Source organism: Vanessa atalanta, chromosome 8 (assembly GCF_905147765.1).
Source record: "Vanessa atalanta chromosome 8, ilVanAtal1.2, whole genome shotgun sequence".
In the NCBI taxonomy this organism is placed as follows: domain Eukaryota; kingdom Metazoa; phylum Arthropoda; class Insecta; order Lepidoptera; family Nymphalidae; genus Vanessa; species Vanessa atalanta.
The window spans coordinates 12742353-12762969 of NC_061878.1; the positions used below are offsets into that span (position 1 = coordinate 12742353).

General features: G+C 34.2%; 1 protein-coding gene across 1 annotated transcript; it reads left to right on the forward strand.

The window, feature by feature from the left end:
- The first annotated feature begins 12337 nt into the window (after positions 1 to 12337).
- Positions 12338 to 19260, forward strand: LOC125065627 (macrophage mannose receptor 1-like). Its single transcript, XM_047673359.1, has 7 exons — positions 12338 to 12425; positions 14699 to 14809; positions 15993 to 16130; positions 17354 to 17548; positions 17953 to 18086; positions 18556 to 18676; positions 18896 to 19260. The coding sequence occupies exons 1-7, from the start codon at positions 12377 to 12379 to the stop codon at positions 19078 to 19080; spliced, it is 933 nt and encodes a 310-aa protein (XP_047529315.1). The 5' UTR covers positions 12338 to 12376; the 3' UTR covers positions 19081 to 19260.
- The last annotated feature ends 1357 nt before the right edge of the window (positions 19261 to 20617 follow it).

Consider the following 20617-nt stretch of genomic DNA (forward strand, 5'->3'; position numbering starts at 1 on the left):
TCACAATAATTAATTATATTGATAATTTTATACAACTATCTATCACATACATATATACATATATAGAATTATATGTCATATATAGAAACATAAAAACATACATACAAATAAATTCATGAGATTGCATAGTAAATGTATACACATACATGGAATAATAAATTAATGACATTATATCAAGCTTACCTTTTTTCATACGTTTTTGGTGAAATCGTTCGTGTATTCATGGATATGTTCGTGTATTGGCGAAGAAAATGACGTGCCACTTTTTTAAGGAAAAATCTCGGCGCCAGCCTTTTTCCATACAAAATTCTATAGATTTAAGGCTGACCTGCGCCGAATGTCATACTCTCGTGAAAGCATATATAGGGGTATGATGCTTGGCAGCTCGGTTCAAATTGGACGCGTGGAGTGATGCGCTCGCCGCATCGGCCGCGTGCAATAATGCATATCAAATTACATAATAAGAAATGATACTAGGCGGTGCAGCTATGCGGGTTATACTGCGAGGCTGCTAGCTATGGTTGATTATTCTGAAATATAGGAGTGGCGCAGATCCGTGTGTCGGTGTAGTGCTTACTCATATATCAATGGTGGATGCATGGCAAAATATAATTATAATGAGAATGTGCTTCGTGCACTTTACCTATAAATAATACAAATGATTATTACAAATGACGGTATGGCAGGCCGTCATATGAATGAGTGTTCTTAATGAGACATTATATTTATTATATAAAAGCGATATAAAGAAGGTCGGGGTTAACCTCGAATAAAATATAATAATGAAATTAATATGATATAGAAACGGTTTGATGGTAGCCGTCTTGCGATAATATCTAATTGCAAAAAAGTATGTACTGGGCGATGCATACTGATAGTAGAGAGTTACCTCGGTGACTATTAATTATCAAATTTAAATCAAGTATATTAACAAATAGCAATAAGGCTATAAATAATGATTGAACTTCTTTCAATAATAATTAATTTGTAAAATAACTAAACATATTGCTTGTCAACTTTGTCTTCCATGTTGCAGATTCTTGTAAACCGTAAGCGGAGCAAGTTGTAGCGATATTATATTGTAAAACTGTGACGATCGACGGATGTAAGTTCGTATAGCGGTCGAAATCAATAATCTTCATGTAAAACTGTGTCGATCGACGGACGTAAGTTCGTAAACCGGTCGTTCTAAAACTCCACAATTATTATCAGTAAACAGATCCAAGTTTGGTATAACTGTTTGATACGATCACGACGACAAAGATCTAATGATGTTGATGTTTTAAGATTTTTATTGTTAAATAACAAAACCTTTATAATATATTTGTACTATGCACATGCAAAATGATCGCGCACGAGTACTGTACTGAATATACTCTGGTGGATTCTTGATGATTCGACGCGTGGTCTGAGGCTGTGTGGCTCGACCGAGAGTCGCTGCATTAGTGTCCCTCGTGGCGATGTCGTCTTGAATTTGCTTAGGTGATGCAGTTGCGAGGTGTGATGTTACTGTATAACGTCTTCGGCGATACGGTAGTGTCCCTCCTTCTGTTACCAATGAGGCTGCCTACGTGAGATAGTTTCGGGGTTTGAGGTTACTGTATAACGTCTTTGGCGATACGGTAATGTCCCTCACTCTGTCTTACCGGGTTACTAGAGTAGTGTATGTGCTATGTGGTACTGAGCTATGGCTGGTTGACGTTACGATGTCGTTATTGATGTCTCTCATCAATCGGTAGTACCAGAATCACGACCGAATGTTGCAGGGCGTTGCGGAGGCTGTAATAATGCTGAAGTGATACGTTCATGCAGTGAAGGACCCAAATAATGGATTTCATCCAGGCTGGCATCACTATACATATATGGCGCACTAATCGCTTTATACGAGAAGTGTCGTTTGTAGCAAAATGTTCGTCCTTTTAGGGACGCCTCCTTAGCCCAGTGTTAAGGATATTATAAGAAATATTGTAGTAGGGCACCTAGTTTAGTAATAAGACTGCGTATATCTCTTTGAAGTTAATTATCACGTGCAAATAATGATCTGAGTTCGAAGCTGGTTTAGGTAATCGACTGTCGGGTGTGTGCCTGTTGTAGAGTTAAGTATATCCACTGTATAGTTATAGATTTAAGTAAAACGTGATACGCGAAGCGTTTATAAGGTTTATAAGCTAGTTAAGAAAACGTTCGATTTAGTTTTAAGTCTTAGTTATAAGTCTTAGATATAAGTCTTATTTATAAGAAAGAATACGATTATACGTTTATGATACATGATATATATATTCATACTTTATAACCTACTACGGTAGAAAATATAGCAAATTATGCTAAATCCACTTAAATGATTCCTACGCGGTAATCTATGAGTTTAATTGAATATTATTCCACTATGTTTGGAATTAATACGTATTATCTTACGATAAAACGACACTCTGCGACAGTGGATATAGCAACGAATAACGTTGTGCTTGCATTAGGCCGCCTAATGGTCGTGCACTTGAACTGGTATGAGAAACAGTGATTTAATGCAATGATAATCCAGGGTTAAACCCATTGACTACATATTTCCTCAGCTATGACAGATTGACTATTTATGGGACTTTGATCCTTATTTTTATTATTATTGTTGTAGCATTGGCTACTTTATAAACACCGCAGTTACGACTGTGAAACCCACTGGACCACGGTCTAGTTTGTTGATTTATTTATAAGTCTAGTCGTCGATTTGAATAGCATAGTTATTACTGTGCTATCCGCTGGACTACGGTCTAGTTTTATTTATAAGACTATTAGTCTTTTATACACCTCAGCTACGGCTGTGATACCTGCTGGACTTTAGTTCTAGTTCATATATTATTTAACAAAGTGTTTGCACACTATAAAATTGCACTTCCCATGCTCGAGGAAGGTTCGCCGATCTATGGTTGGAATCTACAGTTGATGGCGGGCGCGGGGCCATTTCAACCTCCTCCCTCTTTTATATTTTTCAAAACAGTTAAATATATAAAGATGGGTAGGAGCGACATCCTTCAGCTACTCGTAAGAGGTGTTAAAGGAAATGGGACCGGTATCTCATACATTCAATATTATTTCAAATATATTAAACAAAATATTTATATTAAAAACGCATTTAAAAGATAAACCTGGTTTTATTTGACTCCTCTATAGTCGATTGAATTTATAATCTCTGACGCTCTAAAAGAACACGGTTATTACACAAAGTCAACGTTATATGGATCCTAACTAACTAGACGAAATCACGAGCCAAACCGATATTTAAATATAAGAAATTTAAACGTAAAATTATATTTTATCTAAGCTAGGCAGGGAATAGTCACAATGTGACGTTAATTGAAACACAATATTATAGCGGACACTTATCAAAATGATTAAAAATTAAAATAAGAATATGTCATCAAATACATCACACACTATTCATTAGCAGCCCGTAAAATGTCCCACTGCTGGGCTAAGGCCTCCTCTCCCTTTGAGAAGGTTTGGAGCATATTCCACCACGCTGCTCCAATGCGGGTTGGCGGAATACACATGTGGCAGAATTTCGTTGAAATTAGACACATGCAAGTTTCCTCACGATGTTTTCCTTCACCGCCGAGCACGAGATGAATTATAAACACAAATTAAGAATTGAAATTTCAGTGGTGCCTGCCTGGGTTTTAGTGTTGGGTGCCTGGGAATTTAGATTCCATCGAAAAAAAACGACATGAAACTCACTACATACTCTTTCTCATTAATAAAATTACGTTACAGCTTATTAGATTATTTCATATCCTGCTTGAAAACAAACAAAATATTAATCATCTATTATATTATTCATCATCTGTATGACCTTTTCTAAGTAATACAACTTTTTTCGCTTGAAAAACTCGTATTCTCCAAATAAATTTAGATTTGGGACTCACCAGTGCTCCCCATAGTATCGCTTGCGCATGCTACCATCACGCCACGATCGATGGTCGGCCCGCTTATACGGGCTTCAAATACCTAGGGGGACCCGGGGTACAGAGAACACCCTTAGGTCCAGTGACGTAATTTAGTATATAAGTAGCATCAATAGTAAGTAGTAATTCATAACTCAGGCCTAAGTAACACACCTAAGGTAATAACGCTTGGGAATGAAATGATCGCCTCCAGGCTGTTTCAAATAACTAAAATATACTTATCATTGTACCTACATGGAAAATGGTTAAAAAAAATATATCCCGCTGAGTTTCTTTCGCCGGTTCTTCTCAGGTCTGAGGTGCTAAATTCCGAACCGGTGGTAGATTTTTGACAATCAATAAGCAAGTGTAAACACTTCTATATTGAATAAAGATTTTTGACTTTGACTTTGACTTTGGTTTAATTTGAATATTTGGGAAATATGTTTGTATTTACGGCATTTTGTTATAAAAGCGAATACCTCTCGAGGAAAATTCGCTCCGTGAATTAAGAATTCCCGTAGATAGTATAAAGTGTATAAAGATTTTTAAAATTTATAACATACTTTCAGGATATCAGAATGCATTGACGGAATTCTGTATGAAAATTGAAACGCCCGATGAATTGCTAACAGGTCAGAACCATGCAATCAGACTTCTGACGAAGGAACAGATTAACGGTCCCCAAATTTGTGTGTGGTCAAATTTAACACTACCACTAAAAAGGAAAAAGGAACACCCTGAGAAGAACCGCCGAAAGAAACTCAGCAATACAATAATACAACAATAATAAACGGATTAATGAAGTTCAATATTTGAATAGTAAATTGTTTTTGAATCATAATTATTTACTTTAACTATACAATGGTTAGGCATAACAAAATAAGCACGTTCTATTTTAAAGGTATAGATAGGTAATCGAGTTGTAAGAGACAAATACAAAGCACAAACACACACACACACACTCTCACACACACAACATACTTTAAAGCATGCTAATGGCATAGTTCTTTGTATTTTTATTTTTAACTCGTTTTATTTACTCAACTGAATGCTATGATTCGTAATAAATTTATAGTTACTTTCAAATAAGATTTTTCAAAATCCGTTTCATCATCCCTATAGGGTTGAAACTTAGAGCGTGCGAAGTGAAGTAATTCGCGGGAAGTCTATGTCATCATTTGTGGAAGTCGAACGCTGTTGATCGCAACTTTGTGCGGACTTCGCGGTATTGTTTTGCTTGAAAATATTTGTTTCAATATAGCACATTAGTAAGTATAATTATACTTAGAGGTTATTCAGATGAATCTAAATATTTTAAATGATATATAAAGAGACGAAAGAAACAATCAAATGTTTGGTTATTTCAATAGAAACAAATGTGTTATTTTGTTTATGTACTTACAACTGCTTGTATTGAAAACCGACAATTTCTCTCTCTGTGTCTGTTTCTGAGTGTGTTTATTATTGTGTGTGTATTTGCGTATACGTGTGTATGTATGTTCGTGTGTGTGCATGTGTAGGTATATGTGTATCAGGTTAAACCTTGTTATAAATGTTAATTGCAAACACTGATCTTCACTTTTTATGGAAAATCTCATAATCGGGAAAGGCAATATCATAAGGAAACCTGAGAAAATTTAATTAAACCATGGCGATTACCCGAATATGAGATCTATGATAAGCACATAATAATGACATTAAACACAACGGTGCTTACTTGGGTTTATTCCCACATTCGTTAAATACTACATGTGCATAACCATCCCAGAGCACAGACTCAAGACATCTATATACAAACGCGACATCAGAGTCGCCGAGGCTGTACTCTCTCTGATCGAGCACGGAGCAGGCCTGCAGGATTGCAGAAAAGTAAATTTATATATATATAAACACTTGTCATAATTTATATCATATACAATTTACAATAAATATAAAAAAAAATTATTTAAAGACGACTAGGTCAAAGTCCAGCCAAGATCTGCTGATATTTAGTAACAAAATAAAACTTTAAAACGTCAAAATGTTGTAAAGTGGAATGTAAAAAAAAGGCACGGGCAACTGTGAGCCTGGGGATGTTGTAAACTTAAATAAAATAAGAAAAAATAAAAAAAATCTTCATGTGCACTGGACATGTTGGGTTTCAATTCTATTTTTAAAGAAATTTGTATAAAAACCAATACATTACATTGAATTTATTAACATAGTTTCAGATATGTACTATGAACTATTGTACCACAGTTTGTCGTAAAGAAAACAAGCCCGTCCTGAACAAACGTCAAGTAAACAAGTTAGGATTTCACTCCATCTTCGTTAGTGTTGTTTAAGTTTGCTATCACTCACAACTGCGTCGTATTATACCACTGCTTGTAAGTGGGATTGTCTAACATCGGTCAAGAATTGAGCAATGATGGTTAATTGTATTTGAATGTAGATTTTTATTTAAATTAGATAGATGCAATTAGCCCGTTTGATGGTTAGTGGTCACCACCCATGGACATTGGCTACAATCCACTCATCAAATGATAGCGATGGCCAATATCAAGGGAGGACGCATTACCTGTTATAGTGCATAAGTGTGTTAACAAACACAGTGCACTGTTTGTTTTTTCACTCTCATAATCCTGGGGTGAGAACCGAGATGGCCCAGTGGTTAGAAGGCGTGCATCTTAACCGATGATTTCGGGTTCAAACCTAGGCAGGCGCCACTGAATTTTCATGAGCTTAATTTGTGTTTATAATTCATCTCGTGCACGGCGGTGAAACCTGCATGTGTCTAATTTCAACGAAATTCGAAACATGTGTATTCCCCCAACTCGCATTGGAGCGGCGTGGTGGAATATGTTCCAAACCTTCTCAAAGGGAGAGGAGGCCTTAGCCCAGCTGTGGGAAATTTACAGGCTACTAATTTAAAAAATCAATTGATGTAAAATCATAAGGTACGTATATTTCATAATTATTTTTGTATATATTTCATAATCATCATGTAATAGTTGAGTCTTCACTTCCAACCTTTAGACTCCGAGCTGGTACTGAGAATTTTTCGACATAAAAACCCAATAGTTTTTTAATAGGCCCGACTGAATCCAGGACGTAGACTGGGGACACTCATCAGATATTCTACCGTTATCAATACTTAGTATCGTTGTGTTTCGATTTGAAATAATTAGATGTAACAACAAAAGGTAAAAATTATATGAATCTTAATAATATATTAAAATGCACCAACGGCCAAGACACGGAGCGAACCAAGGGCGAACGATGTGTATTAATGGAACCTTCGCTTGCACGGAGAGTAATAAATGGAGGGAGTGGGGGAGGTGTTCAAGCGAGCAAGTGTCCGGCGCATTAAGATGTCAACGTGTCGTGGGGGTAGATAAATTATATGAAATAAGCAGGGGTGTATTTATATCGATTATTAAATATAATGAAAGAGTTACTTACTATTTTTTAGGGACACGTATTTCTATATGGAAAAGGAAGCCTTATAAAATGTCTTCATGTCTGTCTGTCCGTCAAGAGGGTTTTTTTCAGGTAAAGGTAAAGGTATGAAGTTGAAATTAAGACCAAATACTAATGTCCGCAGTCTCTGGATCTCGATCCGCTCAGCCGAAGGACAGCCACTGCAGCCCGCAACCAGCGGCTTCCCGCGACCTTCACGCCTTCAGGTCGCCGGACCCCCTCGTGGGGGACCTACACACGCTGCGGCTTCTGGTCCGTGTTCGCTACTTGATAACTCTCTACTATTCTACTCTAATTCATAAAATCAGTATTCCTCAAAATCAAATTGTAACAATTTTATTACTTTACAGAAAATATCGATGACTATGTCCATCACCATAAAAGCTTAAGAAAATTTTATATTTGTATGTTACAAAGGATATATTAAATATGATATATATATTTTTTTCGTTTTAACGAACGATAAAGTATAAAATGAAATATTATAAAATAAACAACACACAAATTAACAATTATTTTATTAAAATTAATAAATTATTTTATAGAATCTTAAAAAAATAGTCCAAGTCCCTATATTATCTATATCTTAAGTACATAAAAATATTGTGCATTGTTTTTCCGAATTTCTCTATAAAAAAAATAAATTTTCATTTATGTAAAATAATCTCAATGAAACACCGCTACAGTGTTAGGAGCTTATGACATGGACTTGTAAATCTTTTCGAAACCTTTTAATCTTAATTCATCCTGTCGGAGGGCATTAAAGGGCCTAGTGTCATCGTTTAGGTTAAACGCTTGTGAACCACACTGGATTTAGTTAGGGTCACTGTTCACTTTACACTTAAATTGGTGTAAACAGGTTCTGGAATGATGAAAGTTTAAACGTATTTTTATTTTTTGTATTTATTTTTACTCCATCTACTCTACATATATTTTTGGTAACCTTTTATTAAGAGTAAACTAACTATGATTTATGTGTATTGCGATAAATGGTGATAGATTTTCTTCTATGTCGTTTTGATAATATATATTTGCACTTAAATTCGCTAAGCAAGAATTATGATATCAGTGAATGAGACACAGTTACAACTTGGATATCAATCAATTTAAAATTGTTTCGTTGTCCAACTAAAGTTTGAGATGTGTCAAAACGCGGTCAATATTTAGTTTAGCTTACTATATCATCATTCGTGTACCTTTATAGCATTAACTATCCGTTTACCGTGGTTTTACACGTGTTATGCATTAAAGGAAAATTCTACTAATTTATAACCGTTATGATACGTTTTTGATTCAATTTCGACAAAATCTCGACTATTCCTTATAAAACCTTAGGGTTAACTGTATCCTAAGTGGTGGTTAATTCTACTTTTAATAATTGGATTAAAGATACTTTTCCAAGTCTATTGCGATCCAACTTCGACCGAACTGTAACCAAATCGTTGTTTTGGTAGAATAGGAAAACAGTTTAACGACAATAATTCGATCGCGACTGATACAGGGCCTCGTAGTTCATAAGCAGATGTTAAATAATCTATCCTTCCTATAATAACTTAAGAGGATCGCTTTAAATAGTATATTATGCGCAGTGGACAATCAGGTCTATAAAGTTATATAGACGGTTATATATTTATGAATCATTTTAAATGAAGGTCCGCTCTTTACTGAAGAGCTTCCCTCATGAGCTGCTAGGAGCGTTTATCATACATAAGGGCTCATTTGCGTTAATTCATTGACCCTATTAATATTAAAAGATCGGTAATACTTAATTTTGTATAATTAAGATTTATACGTATTTTAAAGAAAGCACGATAAGGGGTAGCCGGTATGTAGCCGCTAATATTATAAATGTGAAAGTAGATCTGTGTATTCGTTGCTCTTCCACGGACAAACCACTAAACCGATTCTGATGTAATTTAATTATAGAGTAAGCTTCAACTCCAAGGAAGAAAATAAGCTACTTTTAATGCCTGCCAACAAACCCCAAAACACAAGGGAAGCCTCGGTCTAAAACTAGTAGCCTATTTTCGTATAGTCGCCGTCTTGCGCTATTTCTACGAATATATAAAATTCATGATTCTTACGTCAATTGTATAAATTTAAAGCGAATAAAACTACGAAACGCAGCTGCTTATATACTAAATTATTTCCAAAGCACGCTGCATCCTCTCGTGTACGTTTTATGTATATGTTTAACAGTTTTACCAGTTTGACATACCAAAAAAAAATCCTTTGTCATTTCTTAGTAACCTCTTCATTTATGGTAAAGCTATCTGCGCTTACAGACATACAACTCTTTATTCGACTCTAATTATCCGAAGGAGCGCATGAGAAGTAGTTACGTGCTTTCCAAAGCACGAAAGTGTAAACAGTCGAGTACAAATACATTCAATCCTGTTTAATTTTTTTTAGCAATATCACATAAACGAGTATTTGTTTTTTTTTTTATTTGAATCACAGTTAATCATCATCATTACATAGTATAAAACAAAGTCGCTTACCGCTTTCTGTCCCTGTGTATGTTTCGACATCAGATATTAGGCAAGAAGGAGTGTATTCGTATATCCTTCCTTGGAGTTTAAGGTTTGCCAACAGCAACAGACAGATAGACAGACGCACAGAGATTCTTTCACATTTATAATATTAGTATATATTAGTACAGATAGCTCCAAAGAAACGATGGATGGATTGTGTAAAAGACGATATAGTTAGGAAGAATGTTACTTGTGAGATAATGTCCGACAGAGAAGTATGGAAGAAAAAGACATGCTGCGCCGACCCCAAGTAAAATTGGAATAAGGGCTGGAGGATGATGATAGTACTGATAGCACATTCTAGGAATGAAACAGTCACCACCTGGGTATTTCTTAATCATATTAAAAACTGTAAGCAATTACAAAAATACACAAAAAAAAAACAAGTTTATTGTATTACTTATATTAGTTAGGTACGTATATTTTCTTATATCTACCAGTGGTAGTCATTACTTCGATTATCCTTAAGTTAGTCTAAAACTCTTAAATCGAACAAAGGGACAGAGAAAGATCGATTAGAACGTTCGAACTTTTTGCTCGAGAGCCTTAGTTGCTTGCAATTAATAAGGAGAGTTAACTTAAGCCAAGTTAGGTGATTGTAAGTGTGAAACGGAACTCTAAGTGAGCCAATTAAACTTGGGTGTAATTTGTTTGACGATATGTTCATTTAGCGCAATTATCGAGTTCCTGGTACAGAGAGTATTAATTTGCGATGAAATATTAGTTCTCAAAACGATTTTCTGGCAGATACATAGTGAATTATGGAACGTTGACAATCTGTATCTGTATCGGATGTAAGGTAAGGTTAATATTTCTTACAGCACTATTGTCTATGGGCGGCGGTGACCACTTCCCATCAGGTATTATAAAATAAAATAAAAATTAAATAGAGTAGATTATATTCTGGAACAGCACATCGGTTACTTTCGTCATCCCTTACACTTCCCCGACTTCATCGCTATCCTCTGGGCAGATGTTAGTCTATAAACTCATAAAATAAATTAGTTACGCAAATATCGCGTTTTATTTACTTGTCTTATCGCCTAATGCAGTAGTTCCTAAACTTATTTTTCTCGTGGACCACCTATTGGCATGTGTCGGTAACCACAGTTTGAGAAAAAACACTAAATTTAAATTTGTTTAATATTGGTGCTTTTAATTCTACCCTTAGTAACCCTACGAGTATTTCAGCAATTAAAATCTATGAATTTGTTAGTGATTGCTTGCCTTATTAAAATATTATCTGCTTAGTTAGGTACTTAAAACAATGTAGGTAGGCCCCTATAAAAACTATGCTTACCCTTTGCTTACATTAACATCTTATGGACCCCCATCTTTTATTCACGCCTACGTAGACCCCCAGCAAGTCTCCCGTGGACCACTGGGGGTCCACTTGGACCACTTTGGGAATCACTGGCTAATGCATCATACCGTCATACGTCGTAGCGTACATTAAAAAAAAGTCAGTCACTAGTCATAGTCACAGAGTACTTGGGTTTACTTTTTTGCGAGAAGGTACTTCGGACATACTTTTTCTGAGTCATACAAAAATTGTCGTTTTGTTTGGTGTTTTTAATTATTATTCATTTATAGTAAATTTTTTTTTGTTGATTGATAATTTTAAGGTAAACAGCTATAAGTCAATCCTTTTTAAAAATTTGTTTTCACTTCTGGTCGGTACAAGTATATTATGTAAACAAAAGCATTCATTAAAAAATTTTTATAGATATTTACGTATACTTACAAAAATTAATTAATATTAACGTAAACATCAATAACAGTGAAATCTTTGTCATAATACAAGTAAAAACATCTTTTATTCAAGCAGACTCTTATAAAATGCAATTATACATAAATGCCTACCAGAAGTGAAAAATTGTTTATGTAATAAACGGGGCTCCGAGTAGTATGTACGCCGGTTTTCATGGGTACGCCACTCCGAGGTCCCGGGTTCGATTCCCGACCGAGTCGATGTAGAAAAAGTTCATTAGTTTTCTACGTTGTCTTGGGTCTGGGTGTATGCGGTACCGTTGTTACTCCTGATTTTCCATAACAAAAGTGCTTTAGCTACTTACATTGGGGTCAGAGTAATGTATGTGATGTTGTCCAATATTTATATTTATATTTAATATTAATATATAATTATGTCTATGCACACGAAACATAGGCGTAATATGTTTGTGTATACATAGATTATTTGAATATTTCCCGAACAGGTAATTGATTACTGTATATTCCCGAGCATGTTTTCCCATGTTTAAAGCGATTTGAAAAACCAGACTGCACTCACGTCCAGACGACCTGACTTGATCTTTGCTATATCAATTTTTTATTAATATTATCATTATTCTGATAAACTTTGCCGTAAATACATAAGATTTAATATTTATTTAATGCAACGGAGAACATTTATCTTTATCACTCCGCTTTGGATTCAGTGTCGTTATGTTGCTGTTGACGTATTTACTTATATTTGGATTTATATCTTGTCTAGGTAAGTATATATATATTTTGCTAATAAGATCTCGCTGCTTCCAAGGTTGGTAGCATATTGGCGATGCAAAGGTTGTTACAACACTAATGTCTATGGACATTGGTCACCAGGGATGTTATTGGTCTGTTTATGAATATGGATATGGGAATAATATTTTACCGTTTTCGGTTACGGTTACGGATATTAATTTATTTCGGATTATCCGATTGTTTCCGAGTATTTGTTACTAAGAAATTGTAAAATAGATTATTACAAAGTAATTAACGACTTCATTTGTAGACTATTTTTTAACAAAACAGTCTTAAAAAATAAATAGCCTCTCTTTAAGTTTGCAAAAATAAAATAACAACAAACAATGTTTATATCGGAGTCGGTTTCGGATTAATTTTTATTTCGGATATCGTATTGTTTCGGTTACCGTTACGGAGCTCCATAACATCCCTGGTGACCACTTACCATCAAGTGGCCCAATTGCCAGCCCACCAACATACGAGTAGCTATGTGTATATACATATATATAAAAGCCGATGACATATGTGGTTATGAGGTTTTACTGAGAGCCAAGATGGCCCAGTGGTGTGATCGCGTGCATCTTAACCGGTGATTGGGGGTCAAACCATGCGTTTCATGCGTTTAATATGTGTTTATAATTTATCTCTTGCTCGGCGGTTAAGGAAACCTGCATGTGTCTAATTTCAACGAAATTCTGCCGCATGCGTTTCCACCAACAAGCATTGGATCACGCTGGTCCAATGCTTGTTGGTGGAAACGTTGGTTGGAATTTGCTCCAAGCCTTCTCCTCAAAGGGAGATGAGGCCTTAGCCCAGCAGTGGGAAATTTACAAGCTGTTACTGTGTGTACTGTGTGCTTACTGACTGATTTCCGGAATTCCCGAAAGATAAATTATTTAAAAAAAAAAAACCGTCCAATATAAATTAAATTGAGATGCAACTTTAGAGTCATATATCACTCAACGCAATGAATCATTAATATCGGTTCATAAAGAATAATGTTATAATGTCGACATTGAATACATCCATAGTAAGACGATCAAATTACCTTACATTACATTACATACATACCTTTGCATTTCAAATGTTGGAAAAGAATAACTACTGAGTTTGTTGTCAGTTCTTCTCTGGTATAGTATATTATTTTGTTTTAATTTTGAAGGCAACGCAGTATTCATACCTTAAATAGAAAATGTGAGATAAATAAATTATAGGGGACTAATTGAAATATAAACTTGAAATCTTAGGTTATTTATTTATATATATATAGATAGTGTCGTATTTTTAGTTGATCTCATTGTTCGATACCGCGTTACCGATAAACATGCCGTATGCAAACCTCACTCCCTCTATTTGCAGAGTAATAGTGTCATAGGTTTAGCAAAACTTCTCGTCTTGTAAAAAAAATATTAAAAATATATTTTAAAAAAATATTCCGAAGGTTCCCTTTGCTTTGTGTTCCGTAACACTCCAAAGTAAGTAAAAAAGTCTTGTGATAGATAGTTTAGAAAAAAAAGCTAATAAAAACAAATTCAGAAGATTTTTTACGTATGGTAACCATTACCACGAATAAGGAGTAAATTTACTAAACTAAACCCATACGAAGTGATTTTATGATTATGTATCGAAGCCGTTTCAATAAAATTTATATGTAATATTTAATAGTATCTATAAATTGTACATGTATCAGATGGATGTTACTTATTTTTTTGGAATTAATAAATGCTTAATATATGTACTGTAAAACGTGCCTAACATAAATAAATAAATATGAATAATTAAAAATAAATAAATGAACTTTTCAGCCTTCCCGTGTAATAATTACTGGATTCGAAATTGAAGTTCAGAGAATTGTAGTATAATATTTGAGACTAATTTTTATAAAATATAATGACATAAAAACTTATTTTATTTATACGAATTAAGTAACTATCTATAATAATATTATAAGTACAAAAGTAACTTTGAATGCGTCCGGTACGCTTTCACGGCTAAGCCACTGAACCGTAACTGATGAAATTTGCTATAAGGTAAGCTTGAATCACAAGGAAGAACATAGGCTTTTTATGCCTACTCTATTACTACCAACCTAACACACGCACGACAACGAGTTCATAATATGTTTGAATTTATAAATTTAAAAATAGCTTGGTTAAAATAGTTATCCTTTACTTCTGTTTTAGCTTTTCTGTATGTGTGTATTACTTGATGTAATATGTTTGAGTTATTGAACATTGTATCAAATAAATAATTATTTTTTAGATGGAAAATTCAGATGTGACTATAAATACTTTAATGACACTAAGGGCTACTTAAAACTACACAGGGTGCCGGCCAATTGGCACGAGGCCAGACTGCGATGCCATCTTGAAGGTAATATATTTTTCTTCGTGTAATCATTGTACTTTTTTTTTTTTAAGCATATATTTAATCATTACTTTGGTCTTGTGTATACGTTCAAATTGCTACGTAGAGTCATATGGTCAAAGGTTGTGTGAAAGAGATCGCTTTCTAGCGCTATCACCTTTGCAGATGTTATCCTGCTTTCGTATTTATAGTTATAGTTGTTCGTAAATGTGGTGTGCAATATAGAGTATTCGATTCGATTATAATGCAGTAACAATCACACATTAATAATTTAAATATACTTTAGTAGAAAAAATATTATAGTTTTTGATTTATATATTAAATTAATAAAAAATGTCCAGCAAACACTGGTGAGCGGTGGCATAATGAAGGCTTTCTTTATCTAAGCAGATAATAGGAACACAAATTAAAGCAATTGCCAACTAGAACTCTTATAGTATAATCTGTTAGTATGATAATGAAAGGACACGTTGAACCGTTCAGGAGCTGTAACAGCGGTTATACGACTAAGTAGGAATGGTAAGTGAGCCACCGAATGGTATGGGGTCACCAGTGTCCATGGACGTTGGCACTCTATCAAATATTACCCACATATTACATCACCAATTCGTAACCAGCTTTAAGAATAAAGATGTTATATCCCTGTTGTAATTGGCTCACTCACCCTTCATATAATCAATACAGAGACTTCCTTAACTATAATTCTTACCAGTTCGACTCGAGACTTTTAACCAAGACCTACCGAAATCTCCAATAATAAGTCTTAGTAAATTGCACAAGTCGAATTGTAGAGAATAAAATACACGCACCTCACTGGTCGATGCGTGCGGCTAAAGATAAACATGAATCTGGTATGTAAGACAGTCTAAAGAAATGATTTGGCAAAAGAAGATGACGTGTACGCAATGAGAGCACGAGGGTAATTTCCTTTGGGAGCTAATTTCGTGGAATGAGTAGTATAGCTATAGGTCCAGGTATCAAGGCGCGCTCCTACACGTTAAATTTATATTTTTTAATGAATATATTTGACAAATATATATTTATTTGTGTCTTCATTCTTAGTCGTCTCACGCACATTAAGACACGCCTTTCATAATTTAACGTAAAGATATATAATAGAGGTACTAAATTTTAACCGGCAATGTAGTTGCATTTACGTACATAAATTATTGACACAATATATTTACAGGTGCGAAGTTGGCGTCCCCACTTAATGAAAACCTGAAATCTGCAATGAAAGATCTGATGAAACAAGAAAATACACTGAGATGTATCTTCACCGGAATACATAGCATTTTCTCGAGAGGCGATTTTCATTCTGTTGAAGGTACTTTTTTTTAGATTGATTTAATTATTTAATACTACCACACACACTTCAAATTAATTAGCAAGATAAAACAATTGTAATAATACGTGCTGGGTCAAGATCTCGTATCCTTTTGACGAGAAGCAAGCGTCACGATACAGCGTATTGGAATAAGTTCTAATCAGCTGCAGCGCGCTTCTAACTAACTCGTTACCAACCCAACGTACTAGATTGGTGATGAGTTGATTTTGGTTACAAATGAGGCAAATTTCCATCCCACCCATGCAGGTTTCGTTACCATAATTTGTAAGACTGTCCAGCTTTACTATAAGCACAAATTAAGAAACATAAAAATGTAGATATATATTTTTTAATTTAGATTTAAATTTAATCAATCACTTAAATCTTTTGACCACCCGTAGAAGATTTTTATGACATTTAGTTAGTTTTACCACAGGAAAAATAAAGTATATATGTATGTATGTATCATGTTAAGTGATCGTTAAATTTCTATGAGAGTCAGTGACAGTTGATTCAAAGTTTATCTAGAACCAATTTCGTCACAACATAAATTAAAAAAATTTGGTGTATCCCATATTTTGCATGCATAAAGTCATCGTATTTGCATTCACATTATATGCAAGTTGATAATATTGTCACCTTTCGACATCAATAAGATAACACGAGTAAACCCAGACCGTATCAAGTATAAATATATGATATTATTGTAAATCATAGTCATTATCTTTGAGGAAAATAAAACATTCCCCTTTTTGATATCGATTATTGTCAAATGTAATTGGTTTCAGAATTTTGTCAATCTGTACATATAATAAAATTGGAGTTCTGTCTGTCTGTTTATTTGTTCCGACTAATCTCTGGAACGGCTGGGCTGATTTCGACGGGACTTTCACTGGCAGATAGCTGATGTAATTAGGAGTAACTAAGGCAACAATAACTTTTTTGTTAAATTCAAACGCGCACGAAGTCGCGGGCACGGCTAGTCATTAAATAAGAGTAACGTTTCTATGTACCTACTCAATATTTTTGTATTGAATAAGATTTTGGTTTTTGTTAGATGGAAATAACTAAATAAGAAATTGTAAATTAACAAGCTCGGTATTCTCATACATTTTGGTGCTTATGAATTGACTGTCTGAAATTTAAAGCCATGAGAAGAGGATCTTTTAAAACACGAAAAATTATAGCCAGTATACATTAGCGTGGCTTGTATCTTGTTTCAGGCGTGCCTTTATCAAAGATTCCACACAATTGGGCAGAGGATGAACCCGATAACTATGAAGATAATGAGAGTTGTCTCCTGATGTTATCGACCGGATTGTTAGCTGACGTTAATTGTTCTGAACCCTTTCCCTATATGTGTTACAAGAAAGTCACTAAACGTTTACATCGTAATAGTTGCGGAACTGTCGATCCTGGTAATAATCTTGGTTGATTTTATGGTACAGATAGCAAACGAGCAGTCTCACCTGGTGGAAAGTCACCTCCAACACTTTGGGCTTGCAAGTACGTTGTAGGCCTTTAGAATTGTTGGTAATATGAATTTCCTGATAACAGTTTCAAAATTACTAAATAATGTGTCTTAGTTTTACAACTCTCCCCTTATCCCTATTATCCTCATCAATCGAATTATCTGTCTGTCAAAACTTCCTCAACTGAAAACTATCCTTCATCTTTGTTAGAACAATGAAATAACCCTTTTCGTTATCGTGTAGCGAATCACAATCGACCCCAAAATATACAAAAATACAATAAATTTTTAACTTTCCCAAATATTTATCAGATGGTCCAATTTATTTCTACGGTTACTTTTTCATTGCAGAGTATCAGCTGGAACCTAGAACTGGAAGCTGTTATAAGTTTCATAGAGTTCCTCGGACATGGTCACGGGCTTACATGACCTGCACCGCTGAAGGAGGCCACTTAGCGATTATCAACAGCGAAACCGAAGCTAAGGTAGACCACAGATATGTTTTATTATTGAGATTAGAAAGAAAGAAAGAAAAAGGAATAACAATATAACATACAAGAAGATTAGAGTTAGAAGGCATAAAGGCTGTAATGATTTGAGAAATTCCTTACAGATCTTTGGGATTTGTTACATAGAAGAGGAGATTTATTACGAAAGATAATTTGCGATACATTTAAAAAAAATGGAGGCTTATTTTAGCTATATATTAAATTATTAATTATTGTTTAGTACCGATTTTACTGACGTTATTTATCGAGTAATGTTTGACATGTTTCAAGATGACGTTTCCTATCATCATCATGAGCAGACATTCGGAAACCAAAACCTCTAGGTTGAAGAACGTATCGAATCAATTCGTTACGGATCGAGCCAAAATCGGAAATAATAATATTATATTATTATTTTTTAATATGTTGATTATATTATGCTTAAAAAATGTCTACATATTTGCAGGTGATTAAAGAAATTTTTGCCAAAAACCCTGGTAGTTCCATGGTAGGTAATTTCTGGAAAGATGTAGCTTTTATGGGATTCCATGATTGGGGAGAACACGGAGAATTCTTGACCATTCATGGTAAGAATATTTATTTTTAAACATTACCACAAATATTATAATCAATGAATGTACCTATTATATAATCACGCAGTAAAATGAAAGTCAGATTAAACATTTTAATAAAATTTAAATCTTAATGATAACAAATTAAGTAAATATTTGTTGTTTTAAAAGTCTAGTGCGCTTTAGTGTAACAAATCTTACATTTGCTTGAGAACTTCAAATATTTCTCGTCAGGTGACACACTTCTGGAGGCTGGCTATGACAAGTTTTCACCCGGAGAGCCTAATAACGCAACTACGGGGGAATTCTGCGGTGCAGTCTATCGTAGCGGAATGTTCGATGATTTGTGGTGTGAGAACAAGTACGCGTTCATCTGTGAGAAGGATGTAGATAGTCTGTTGTGTGAAACGGAAGACTAAATTGCTTATTATTTCAAATGTCAATAAAGTTTTGCCGAAATATATTTTGGTTTAATAAATTAAATTGCTCTACAATGATAAAATCAATTCGTCGCCGATGAATGATTGATTATATTTGTCTGTAATGAATTGTTCTTTAATATAAATAATTTTAAAATTAAAATTTAGTTTAAACAATAATTGACATCGAACTTGTTTTATTTACTAAATATAACAAAAACGGAAGACTGTAAAGTAATCAATTAAATATGTATCTTTAAGTAAATTTTTTTATATATAAATTTTTTAATATTATTTTCCATAAAATATATGTAAGTATCAATAAATATACCAAATCAAAGCAATTAAAACTGGATATTTTGCAAATTATTTAGGTAAAAAATAAGTTTAGTTTCCAGTATATTTATTGAAATGCATACTACATTACTTCTCAAAAAAAAATGTTTTGATTTTCTTTGTGGCTTCGGTAGTCGGACTTTGAGCCCTGATGGTAAGCAATCCCCACTGCTCATAGACATTGGCGCCCTGTGAGATTTTAACTACTCCTTATATAACCAATAAGCCATCAACCTCAGGAACTGTGACGTCATTTCCCTTGCGACTACACTGACTCAATCACCTTTTAACCGGAACACAACAAAACTTAACATTGCTATTTGACAGTAGAATAAATGGTACCATTAAGCCCTACCACCAAATATATCAGATATACATATTAGAGAATCGCAAGGAATATGCATTGTATATGTAAGTTTTGATTATCTTTAAGATAAAAAGATTCGTCTTTTGATTATAATTACCAGCGTAACAATAATCTGTGTTCGAATCATACTCGAGACTACAATGTTTGTTTTAATGTATTTGAACAATATCGATAAAGATATTACATTTATATTATTACCGTATAGTGACCGTTTAAAATTAACATTATTTAAGCAATTTAACTCAACCATATCAGTTAATTTGTAATGCTATTTTGTAAAAAAATAGATTAACAGCCTATTAATGCTACCGCGGGGATTGCACATGAAGTCAGTTTGCCCCGGGTTCACTTAAATCTACTCAATGTCCACAATCCTCTGGCTCGAATAGCATGTAAAGCCGTTCGTCCTGCGCCTGTAGTCTTTCCCATCGGTTTTGCTATCCAGGTCATGAGTAGGAGAGCAAACAATAAATATTTATAAATAAATATTGGACAACATTACATACATTACATTACTCTGATCCCAAAGTAGCTAAAGCACTTGTGTTATGGAAAATCAGAAGTAACGACGGTACCACATACACCCAGACCCATGACAACATATAAAACTAATGAACTTTTTCTACATCGACTCGCCTGGGAATCAAACCCGGGACCTCGGAGTGGCGTACCCATGAAAAAAGGTTTATAAATATATATAAATTAATTTAAATTCAACGACAGCTGTTTAAGCCAAATAACATATTATTTCTAATGGAATTCTAATAGTTTCTTATAATATATTATGGACACCGAAATAATTAGGGTTCTAGAATTTACATTCAGCACCAAAAT